Raw genomic sequence first — 11,884 nt, 5'->3', positions numbered from 1 at the left:
CAATCTGGGTGTGGCTTGAGCTTTATTTATTCATTCGAGTGGTGTCATAGCGTTTTATTTTTTCGTTTTGTATCTTCACGAAAAGGATTTGCGCTTCGTTCTTAGTGAGAACAAAATCCGTGATTTTACCTCAATACCTTACACAGCCAATAGGGACATAAAAAGCCATATTTTTTGCGACATTGTGTATGCTAGGTTTGAATTTTTAGAACTTTACTGTGCGTTTTTATGAGCATTTTTAGAATTAAGAATTATGGATAAATGTACCATAAGCTAGGGAACGTCTTAAATAGGTAAAAAAAACTAGGATGCTTTCAAACCCATGATCTGTCAAATCAGATCCAGCATCGGTGTTAGGCTAAACAATACACGTAACAACCTAAAAGAAACTATATACAAGTAAAGATATTCAACTATGCAGTCAAATAGGCGAGTATCTTTCTATCGCCCGTGAACCCAACGCGTCCATGTTGAACAGCCAGATTATCCAGCACCAACAAATCGCCACTTCTCCACTGGAATCCTACTGCGCATGCCCAGGACGTTGCCCGTATGTGCTGTAGGACGTCCGGTTCAATCTCGCTTCCGTCCCCATAGTAAGTATGAGCAGGAAATTTGTCATCCGGAAGCTCCATGCCAATAAACTTTGGATGTGCCTTGTGGTAAGAACGGTTGTGGACATGCACTTGGTTAAACCAGATTTTTTCTCCACTATCGGGATGACGTAAAAAAGCAGATCTGTCTTGCCACATGTGCAAATCCCCATTGTCAGCCCATCTGATACTGTAGCCTTGTTCTTTTGCACGTTTCTCTACAACCTAGCAAAGAAAATTAAAAATAAGCTTTTCCCGGCGCCGAAGGAGTAATATCCCTTATTCGCTCTATATACAAACCACGTGATATTCTCATCAGAATCGATCCTTTGTCTTTTTAGAAGTAAAGGATGCATGCTAGTGTGAATATGACCAATTCTAAAAGAGACTACTCCCTAGAGTACCGTCACAAGATCTGTAATAGGGCAACAAAACTGCGGCAACGAAGCGAATAAGGTCTATTCCTAGATTCTGCAAACGACAGTGTTGCAGTAAAGATAGAGTTTTAACACATTTTCCTTGTTGAGAAATAACCGCGGGAGTTGCACTAACCGCGGCATCAATGACCTACCAACAATTTCATGAAAGCAACAGAAAAAGTTCCAAGCAAACACACAGTGTACCTGTTTGTTCTCCGTTGTGAACGTTTCCTGCCAAGTCATCCACTTAAAATGTTCCCCGGGGCTTTTGAAAGGCAAATATCGCACATATCGGATTTGTTTTTCCTCAAACTTCTGCAGAACGTCCGGATCCAGTTTAGAAATGAGTTCGCTGTTTTTAGCCAGTGGCGTTTCCCCACTGCAGCCATCACCAGGCTCGTTAAGGCAGAAAAAAAATACCTGTAAAATATCACATGATTGAGACTTCCAAACATATTATGGAAGGAGAATTCGATTCTCTTTTTTGACAAGCGTTGTTTTTGTGAATGTTTCATTTTTTTCCCTTTTTTTTTTTAAGTACAGGCACATTTTGCACAGCAAAAAAAATTGAAAGCTGTATGGCTTGATATGAAAAAAGGGTGTATCAGGAAGGGAGGGGAGGTTCAATTTCAAATTTTTCCCAACAGCAGGTTTGCATGTCTGGACGTTTTCTCCTGGGAACATTTCTTCCTTTACTAAATTTGTGAATTGCTGACAAGTGAAATGGTGAATTCGTCTGCTGAAAACATCAAGAATAGAATAGTTTATCCCACGCTCAACGTGTCTGCTTACCTTGGATGGAAAAATATCATTGAAAGACATTTCATTATGCAGGTCTATTGAATAGGGTTTGGGGTGTTCACTTGCAGTATAGGTTCCAACCTTTTCGTCTACTTGCGCACGGTACCCCAACCCACCCTTAAATGTCAAAGTTTGTCCTTGAATTACTTGAGCAATGATCGAAAAGTCTTCCGCTGTTTTAGCTGGTAAGCCACGAAATAATATCGCTGGATTATGGCTTAAATTGTTCTCAACGTATTGCATACATTTTGTAGCCAGTTCCGCGAGGGAGGACTGATTCGAGTTCAACACTCGCATGCCAAGTGGAAATGACTCTCTTGGCTCCTCAAGGAACTCTGGGAAACCGCCTTCCAAGGCACCTGGGAGGAACTGCCTGCCTCTTAGCCTCGATTTGAACTTGGTTACCAGTTCTTCTCTAGGCATCGGTTCAAAAATGCCAGTATTTATCGTGCTCATGTGGATTAAAGACCGAGCAACGAGGATTGGTGATCGCCGCGACAGAAATCTCGAAGAGGTGGCAAAAACACGGTTGGACATGATTTTCTCTGAGAAGATAAAAATAGTAAAATTATTAGAGAATTAATTTCAGCCAAGAGAGGATGTTTCAGCTTTAAAAACAGTATAAACTGTCCATCAGAGGTAGAAATGGAACCCACGTGATTTTCCGCACTCTCATGATGCTCGATTTGAGCATCGTTGTGCCTCGTGGTCAGCAAGGTCACAAAATACGTCGACATTCTTTTTTTTTTTTTTGACTGATAAGAAAGAGATAAAAAGGCGCGATGCTTTCGCTTTTGTCTTCGCCAACTGTGGACGGGCGGTTGAAATTATCCGGCAACTGTAAAACAATCACAGGCCGAACATTACTATATCGTTCACGCAAAGTTTTGCCATTCACTAGGCATTCCCTAGCCTCCCACGCAGACGTCCTTAGGGGTTCGTCATGCGTTCCTGCCCCGCGTGGAACGCGTGATGAACCCCTAAGGACGTCTGCGTGGGAGGCTAGGCATTCCCAGTTCTTGGTACTAAATTTGTTTAACAGCGTCAATACATGGCTTTCGTAGGCCATTTTTTATTAGGGGGTTAGTTTCTAAAGAAACTGCGGTGCTGCGTCGGTGGGGAGTAGAAAAGAATGTTTGGTTTATCAACAGAGTTGATAGCTAAAGGTAAATTGGCCACCGTCAAGAGATTCGAGTACTCACGTCTCGAGCGTTAGCCCTTCGACAGCGCGAATCAAGGAATTGTGGGTTGTATGTGTTTATATAGTGAGCAATGGAGCTGCACCGTGGCTATTAGTGACCGGTAACCGAAATGGAGTGTTCATGATATGGGAAAGATGTCCAGCCCGTTTACCGAGATCTCGATAACCGATCTAGCCCACCTTCTCATATCAACACATCGAAATTTTTGCAGAAGAAATAGTGATGAGTCAAGATCGCGGAACGAACTGAACGGCTCATCCCTGTTGACCGGACTCATATGAAGAGCCTCTTAAAAGACCTAAACTGTTTTGGACTTGTATGAGGTTCACCACGGAAAACTTAACTCAACTCAACGGAAATCTGAGGATTTGTACTCAACTTTTCTTGACAGTTCTAAAATAGTCAAACTGGGGAAAAACTACAATAATGAGAACGATGATTATTCTAGAAAGTGACGCAGGCATATTTCCGATTACTAGTTCGGATGCTCTACCACTGAGCTACAGGAGACTCGTGGGAGCTAAGGCCATTAAACTAGGTTCATGGGACAAACATCCTGCACACTGCTAGGATTTGAATGTCGAACGTGTGGTATATGAAAGAAATGTGATGGTATATTTCCAGTCTGGCAAATGAATGAGAATGATGATCATTCATTCACCAGGCTGGAAATATACCATCACATTTCTTTCAACTACAATAATTAGCGCTATTGGTTTTACAAATCCTTGATTGTAATCTTACTTACAATTCTGTTACTACTTTCCGTGGACTGAGTTTATGAACTTCTTGACTTCTTTCACTTGGATTTGCAGACCTCGTGGTTTTGTAAACCGAATGGGTTTGACATTTTACAAATATCTTATTCTGTCTCGAGAGATTAATTAACACCATAACTGGCTTACACTATAGGGTTCGAAATATAAACAATATGAGAAAACAAAAATAAGCGATAGTTTAAGCCTAGTTTGCTTATAATAATGATAAATTTCCTGGTTCAGTTCCTCAGCAGTCCTAGTAAATTCGGGATTCCGAAGATGTGCATGTGGAGCAATTAAGGCTCTTCGAACAGATCTTCACTAAAACTCTCGTCGCTGGGTGTCCTTGTTCATGCATGCCTTATAAACATGCATACACACACATACTTGAGATTTAACAATGGGCGGTATAGGGTCACCAGCGTTATCAATGCAAATTCTAATACCTCTAAATATATGCAGAAAACAAACTTAACTAAATTATTTAACAATAAGGCAGAAATATTTGAATGTTAAGTGGTTAAAATCATTAAATGTGGACTTAACAGAGGTGACTGAGAAAAAGTTAACTTTAATTTCTCTACAAACTGCTGATATTTTTACAATCTCTGAAACAGAAGTCGTTCCGGATGTTTGACCACGAAGTATATATTTATGGATTTAAATGAGAGTACGCCGTCTGAATCAGTCGTCGCTCCAGAGTCGAACAAAAATGAATTAGGTTCGGCACATGAATGGAGCAGTGTCTGGAGCAGGCCTTATAAGTTATATTATATTAGAAAACCACAGAATCACCCAAGGGTGATGTACTGGGAGTTCGCTTAAGAAATGACTTTAAAATGTATTATCCCTTAATAAAGTCGAAGAAATCATGTTACCTGGTGTTACTTTTCTTTCTTTCCACGTAGCTTCAGCGAAATTGCAGGCGATTTCAGTACTGCTATGTAGACAGCCAGATTTTGGAGCATCGGATTAGACGGGTCATGATTTGAGCAAGAGGTCACCAAGCAGCAAACGAGGTCGAGAACTTGTCTTCCAACAACAACAACAACAAGCTTTATTTGCATGACTATAACAAATACAGTATTGCAAAAGCTATTCATAGCTAATTATTGATTCGTTAACTAATTCTTAAGATAACTTAAAATAAATAAAATAAAGTAACTGAAGTCTTTGCTTATTTTAAACTTTTCATACAGTAGAAGTAATCATTCCGGAGAGAAGTTTATCTCTCAATTCGAAGCACGAGGAAACAAATGAAATTAATTGAGTGTTTATACAATAGTCTGTTGAGTTCATTATATGCAATAGTAAAGTTTCTTTTACTAATAGTCGTGTAAATGGAAGGCTAGGTTCTATTTTAGAAAAGAACATATCTCTTAAAGAAGAGTAACTTGGGCAATCTAATAAAAAATGAATTTCGTCTTCAATGGTTTTACGGTTGCAAACATTACACACCCTTTCATTACGGGGTATGTTGTCGTATCTTCCTGTTTCAATCAAAAGCTTGTGGCTGCTTATTCTTAGTTTCACTAATGCCTTCCTGGAAGCGTTTTTCCTTGTGAGGTCTAGGTAAGCAGAGGGGCCAAAAGTTTTTTTGATTGTGTAATAAAAGCTGAGTTTTTGTGAGTGTTGAAGGGTTTGGTGCCAATAAGAGATATATTTCTTTTTCATAAGATCTATATATTGTTTGATGTTATTTTCATTCAATGTGATATAATTAAAGTTGGGGAAATTATAGTATTCACTCATCTTCATGAGACTGGAGTAAAAGCTAGTTTGACCGCTATAATGAAGGTCAACAGATATTCTTAGGGATTGTTTTGCTATAGAATGTTCATCCCTTCCTTGGAGGTAGTGTACGTAATTAAGTATCTTTTTATTTATGTCAACGATTAGAGGAAATCTGCCAAGTTCAGCTCTACATGCAACTTTGGATGACTTATTATGTACTTCTAAATAGCGTTTACAGAAATGTAAATGTGTTTTTTCAATTCTGGAGTCTTCCCACGACTTAAAATCTGATTTAACAAAGGCACCCCACACTTCACTATTGTAGGTTAGAATTGGCTGAATCATTGTGTCAAAAATTTTACATGCAAGTGAAGGTTTCAGTGTACTAAAATCAGTGTGTCGTCTTAGACTAAAGAAAGCATGAAGAGCTTTTTGTCGAAGATGTTCAAGCGAAAGCGTGAAATTTCCGGAAGACGAAATACGAGTTCCTAAGTAAGTGTAGTCTTGTACTATATCTATAATTCATCGCCTATGTGAAAGGTATAATCGCATTTTTTTGTGCTTTTTTGAAAAATCATTATCTTGGTTTTCTTAGGGTTTATATTTAGCATCCATGAGTTGCAAAATGATGATAAACTGTTAAGGCAATTTTGTAATCCCAATTTTGATCGTGACAATATAATTAAGTCATCTGCATAAAATAATGAGCTGAGTTTGGTGCCATTTGGTAGTATAAAGGGGTCAGACAAAATATTGTTGAACGAAAAGGCTAAATCATTAACATATAGATTAAAGAGCAGAGGACTTAAAATGCAGCCTTGACGCACACCTCTACTGTATTGAAAAGATCGCGTTTGACTATTTCCAATTCTAACAGAACACGTAGAATTCGAGTATAAACTTTTGATAATTTTATAAAAGCTTCCTCCGACATTGATTTGTAACAACTTGTACATAAGCCCATCGTGCCAGACAGAATCAAACGCTTTTCTAAAGTCCACAAAACATGCGTATATTTTTGTTTGGTGAGATTTGACATATTTATCTACTAGTGTTCGTAGTGTAAAGACATGGTTTGCTGTTCGATTTTTTGCAAAAAAACCAATTTGAGATTTATGAAGAATGTTATGCGACTGAACGTGTTCGAGGAGTCTTTGATTGAGAATTGAGCAAAATAATTTACCAAGACAACTAGAAATACAGATTCTTCCAGTGTCGTCATGCTAAGCTACCCCCCAGACGACTAAGAACGGCTACCTGGAAGCTTAGAAATATACCAGTTAGAAAGAAGCAAAAACAATGGTTTACGTCACCAACCATAACAAACGGTAATTTCAAAATGAAGTAGATTTTCGAAATGGCGGACGAAGCACGTGTAAGCAAGTATGAGGGGTGGTGAATGGTAAATGCGAGAATTTGCGAGACGGCGAGACCAGCGTTTGTTTTTTTTTTTGCGATTCCGAGACATTTTGAATTTTTAGATTGCAAGACCGAGACTTTAAAGCGTTTTGAGTGCGAGCGCGAGACATTCAGACTCTTAAAATTCGAGCCCCAGATTTCGTTGAGAGCTGTGAGAATGAGCTAGAATCATGTGAGCTTGTACAGTTTTGTAGCTTTTTGTGGAATTCAGACAATTTAAGAGAAGTTATTGTCTTTTTCTCGGAAATGGAAAGTTGCTTTAATGAATTGCAATATCAAGTGACGAGAAAACGTCATTGAAAAGAAAACAAAAAAACGAATCGAGACTTAGATCCTTAGCCTTGCAAAAAAAATCGAGACTCCGAGATACCTTCGTATAAAAATCGAGACTGCGAGACTCACATGATAACCGCTAAAAAAACGAGACTGCGAGACCTGTGAAATTCGACTAAAATTTTGCGAGACCCAGAGTTTTTGAAGGACCATTCGCCACCCCTAGTATGGGGTTAAAAGTTCGCATTCTACCTCGATTCAAAGTAATCTTGCTAACCGTGACGTCTATTCATGGGGAAAGATATTTCAGACTATGATCAACAAGTCTTGCCGTTGAACAATGATAGAATGCACTTAGTGATCACATCTGGATCACATGTCGGTACACCGAGCAGCTAAAGTCAATTTTTTTGCTTGTAAAATAGCTGGAAGTAATAAGCTCGCATACTACTATTTTCAGTGTAAGTGCTTTGGTGAAAGAAAAAAAGGAAAGGAGCGTTTTCTGTTGTTTGCAGTCCGCAATGTGTTGTGGGTAAGAGACCTCGCAGAGCATACGAATTTGGTTTATTAAGGTGGGGGTACACCTGAAAGCCGTTTTCACGCCGCTTAAAATCGGTCAAATGGAAATATCTTGTTTGCATTTCAAGCAATACAAAAACCCTCCATTCATAACACAAATCAATGATTTGGGGTGTTTTATGAATTTTTGGGTGATTTTTAGGTATATTTGGAAGGAAATAATTTTTCTTGAAGGATTGGTAAAATTAAAAGAAATAAGAAATGTTGAAGATTTAGTGAAGTTTTGAAATTAGAATTTGTAGTTAATAATTAATAGACGGATACCAAGTTAGTCCAATAGCAACCTGGGGTGCTCTTGCATGGGTATCAACTGTCTGTTAGTGTTCCAAAAATCATTGTCTTTCTTCTATCCCTTCTTAAAACCTCTTCAAATTTCACTCAAATTCAGGTAGAGCCCCACCTTAACGAAAATTCAACATGTCTCCCAAGAAATTTCGTAGTACTTGTGTATTTGCCTGCTTTTATTTATTTATTTATTTATTTATCTAATTTTTAGTTCACGTTGATTCGATTTTCAAATTGTAAGTTAATAATATTTTTTTTTTCGAATTTGTCTGACTAGCTGGTAGAGCACTGCACCGGCATCGCAGAGGTCATGGGTTCGAATCCCGTTCAAGCCTGAATTTTTTCCAGGCTTTCTTTTCGCAACTGCTTAAGGACGGTGCCTACTATTGTTACTGCGCATACGTTCTGCGCATCTGGAGATACTCGGGTTTCCTATGGGTGGTGCGCACTTATACAAGGATATTTTTGCGCGGTTTAAAACTACACGGAGAAAGCAGAAATTACCAAATGCTTTTGGTATCTCAAAAGAAAATTGGGGGTAACCATGCATTTTTCAGAGATAATTAAGCTTCAATTTAGGAAAAAATCCCATACATTGCTTCATATTTTGGCGTTTCTTAGAGATATTATTGCTTAATTATCTCTGAAAAATGCGTGGTTAGCCCCAATTTTCTTTTTGGATTCAAGTAGGCCTTGGTGAGATCTGCTTTTCCCGCATAGTCATAAACCACACAAAAATTCTTCGGTATTAGTAGGCACCGTCCTTAAGTTGCGTACTAACTGCGAGGATCTTTCTTCTATTTGCCTGACTGGTGCTGTCCACTCTACTCAGTGCTCCAAGACAATCATCCAGTAATTTTCCACAGAATGAAAAATCTTCTGATAAAGATTCAGGGGCACCCAACGACAGTTTTCTCTCAGATCCTTTGAAACGTTATTTTAGACTATCTGGAGTGCCTTTAAAGCTCTGTAAGTTCATTTTAGGCTGCGCTATAACATCTTTATCTGTTCGGTCATTCTAGGGCAAACTGAGTCTTTTCGAAATTACTAGGGCATCTTTGTCCATTTCCCGAAAACCTTAGGTCTTATTTCCTTTCCGAAAATCTTAGCTGACCTTTTTTCGGTACCCGAAACGACATTTTTATCAATCCGAAAACACTAGGCCTTAAAATTCCCATATCACGAATGTTCGAGGGGAAAATTCCCTTCAGAGAAATGTGGGCGATTAAGGGCCTTCCGAACAGATAATTAACCGACACGATCCGTTGGGTGCCCCTGAAGATTCTGAAACCTTGTGAATCCATCAGAAATACCCGCTTGAAATTTACGTAGCACATCTCGTATTTCACTATTTACAATACTATTGATGACAGCAATAACCCTACAAAAAGGTTTCGATTTAGAGCGTACTTGTAATCGAAGACGAGGAAGACTTTTTAACGGATCCGAACAAACTAGTATCAGCACCAACTGCTTGTTTGTTAAACTGCCTAAAACTCCTTCGCTTCCTCTTTCCTTTACTAGTGAGCAAGTCTATGCTTTTTTCACGGTGATTGCTTATAACCCACCTGGGATAAAAATTGTGCTTCAAAAAATGAACCCTGTAGCCTCAAAAACTTAAAACAGGTCATGCATGCTTTGCGTGCCTATGTTTTATGACTGGATATCGAACGTCTCACGAAAACGAAGTTTATTATGTTTTGCAGTTTAAACTTCGATTGAGGATTATTACCAAACAGAGAAGTGAATTAACAAGAGCAACTTACTGTCATTTTATAGCTGGCATTGCACGGGAAATGTTATTTTTCATCGGTGAAACAGCAAAGGACAAGACATCCTGAACTACGAAGCCATACGTCACGTGAGAGTGGTCGAATCGTGGCTGTCGAATCTTTTCTAAAAATCCAGGTCTGTATGCATAGCACTGAAATCGGCTGTAATATGGTAATGATAATGTATTTATATGCCGCACATTTCACATAATGGACCTTCAGATCAGAGTACGAGTACGACTTTCAAATTTCAAATCAGACACATCCCCAGAACTCTTACTCCTTCCCGTTGTTTACCAGCAGATAAGAGAACCCTAGCTAGAAACAAGATTGGCGTGACAGATGGTTATCTAAACCACGCAAACTAGATTTGAAAAGTCGTACTCGTACTCAATCTCGTACTCGTAGTCAAATCTGAAGATCCCTATAGTCTCATGTCGTTTTACAATTCTCCTGTGGGGTGAGATCGGACGTCAGCATGTAAAGGCGCCATTGGCAGCCGCTATATCAGTCCATATTTTGATCTCACCCACCCACCCACCCAACCCACGCATGAATGTGAAAGACAGATGAAATCAGAGATGGAGACAGACCACCACACAGGGGACTACGTCCCTTACTCTTTTCGAACAGTGTGTGGCACGACTGAGTTTTGTATGTGTATGTGGCAGTTAACAATTAAAAAAAAACTAAACATAAAACAGTGGGTGGGTTCTTTTTCTAAGTCCAACAGATTGTTGGGAACAAGTGTTGTGAGAAGAGACCTACGGTTTATCGTCCTTATCCGAGAAGACTAGAAAGTCTAACCGTTTTCAGATGTCAAAGCAAAGCTTCAGCTATTTAAATACCTTGAGTGTTCGTTCGGCTAGGGATTGAACGCACGACCTCCCTCACGCTAGACCGGTGCTCTCCCAACTGAGCTAACCGGCGGTCACCGCGGCGTCCTTTGACAACCAGACTCAGCTGTAAGCCGGCTTAGTGTTTGTTTTAATTTCTCATAAAAAAAATATTACGTTCGACGAAGGAAGAGCGCGAGTCTAATCGTGTCAGTAAGAAATGGAGTCTTTCTTCAGAATGGACGGCTCTTTCACTCAGTATCTCGGGCAGCGACCTAAAAGAGATGCATTGTACCACTTAGGAAGCGGCTAGAGCACTCAAGAAGTAGGGAGAAACACTCAACTACGTCGCGTGTTTCCCCCTACACTTCTTTCGTGCTCAAGCTGCTTCCTGCCTGCTTTACAACAGAACAGAGCACACTCGAGGCTTCTTAATTTGTTAAATACCAATACGAAAGCACAAAATATATAGTAACAAGTAGCGAGTGGGAAATGGAAGGAGGGGTGGGGGGGGGGGGCAGTATGCATCCTAGTTGATAGACCTTTGTAGCGCATAACACCGCATTAATTTGTTCTGTGGTGCTGGCTTCATTAGTATTTATGGCCGCTTTAGTTTTTATATATTTGTCGCATGATGCACTGAAAGCAATACGAATATATGAATATGTATATACCAATACAAGCGGACAAAAAAAAAAAATGTAATACAGTAACAGGTGACAAGTGCGCAAAGGGATTGGGGGGGGGGGGGGGGTTGGCAGCCGTCTTCTTCTTCTTCTTCTTCTTCTTCTTCCAAGAAACCCCACCTTCTTTCAAAAGTAAAGATTCTTGTGAGGGGTCGTTAAAAGTAAATAAATAAATAAATTGGCTAACAATATGCAAATTACAATTAGATAAACAAGTAAATAAATAAATAAATAAATAAATAAATAAATAAATAAATAAATAAATAAATGAATAAAGATAAGTTAAACACACAAACGAATGAGATCATGAAGCTAGTGCTTTTTTGAAAGAGTCCAAGTTCGGCAGGATGGCAATATCTCCGGCTAACGAGTTCCATTCCCCTACTATATGCGTGAGAAAAACGAGTACTTAATAGATCTCAATTGGTAATACAAAAAAGGAATAATAAATATTGAATTTAGACAAACAAAAAAATAAAAAAGCAAAGCTGCATAGCTACATGTTTTATGTGATAAAAATAAAGAGT

The 11,884-nt window shown here is 39.0% G+C and overlaps 1 protein-coding gene across 2 annotated transcripts; it reads right to left on the bottom strand.

Moving 5' to 3' along the window:
* Positions 1-210: 210 nt before the first annotated feature.
* LOC146474171 (uncharacterized) lies at positions 211-9,923 on the bottom strand. 2 transcript variants are annotated; one of them, XM_085117266.1, is made up of 6 exons: positions 9,830-9,923; positions 6,709-6,771; positions 4,652-4,800; positions 1,805-2,358; positions 1,217-1,432; positions 211-818 (listed from the first exon to the last, which is right to left on the bottom strand). In XM_085117266.1, the coding sequence occupies exons 4-6, from the start codon at positions 2,348-2,350 to the stop codon at positions 414-416; spliced, it is 1,167 nt and encodes a 388-aa protein (XP_084973392.1). In that variant the 5' UTR covers positions 2,351-2,358; positions 4,652-4,800; positions 6,709-6,771; positions 9,830-9,923; the 3' UTR covers positions 211-413. The 2 variants fall into 2 exon arrangements, with proteins under 2 accessions (XP_084973392.1, XP_084973393.1); XM_085117267.1 differs by lacking the exons at positions 4,652-4,800; positions 6,709-6,771; positions 9,830-9,923 and having other exon boundaries at positions 1,805-2,369.
* Between the last annotated feature and the right edge of the window lie 1,961 nt (positions 9,924-11,884).

Source organism: Pavona decussata, unplaced genomic scaffold (assembly GCF_977016875.1).
Source record: "Pavona decussata unplaced genomic scaffold, jaPavDecu1.1 SCAFFOLD_91, whole genome shotgun sequence".
Classification (NCBI taxonomy): Eukaryota; Metazoa; Cnidaria; class Anthozoa; order Scleractinia; family Agariciidae; genus Pavona; species Pavona decussata.
Note: the sequence above shows the minus strand (reverse complement) of the source record. Positions and strands in the feature narration are given on the sequence as shown.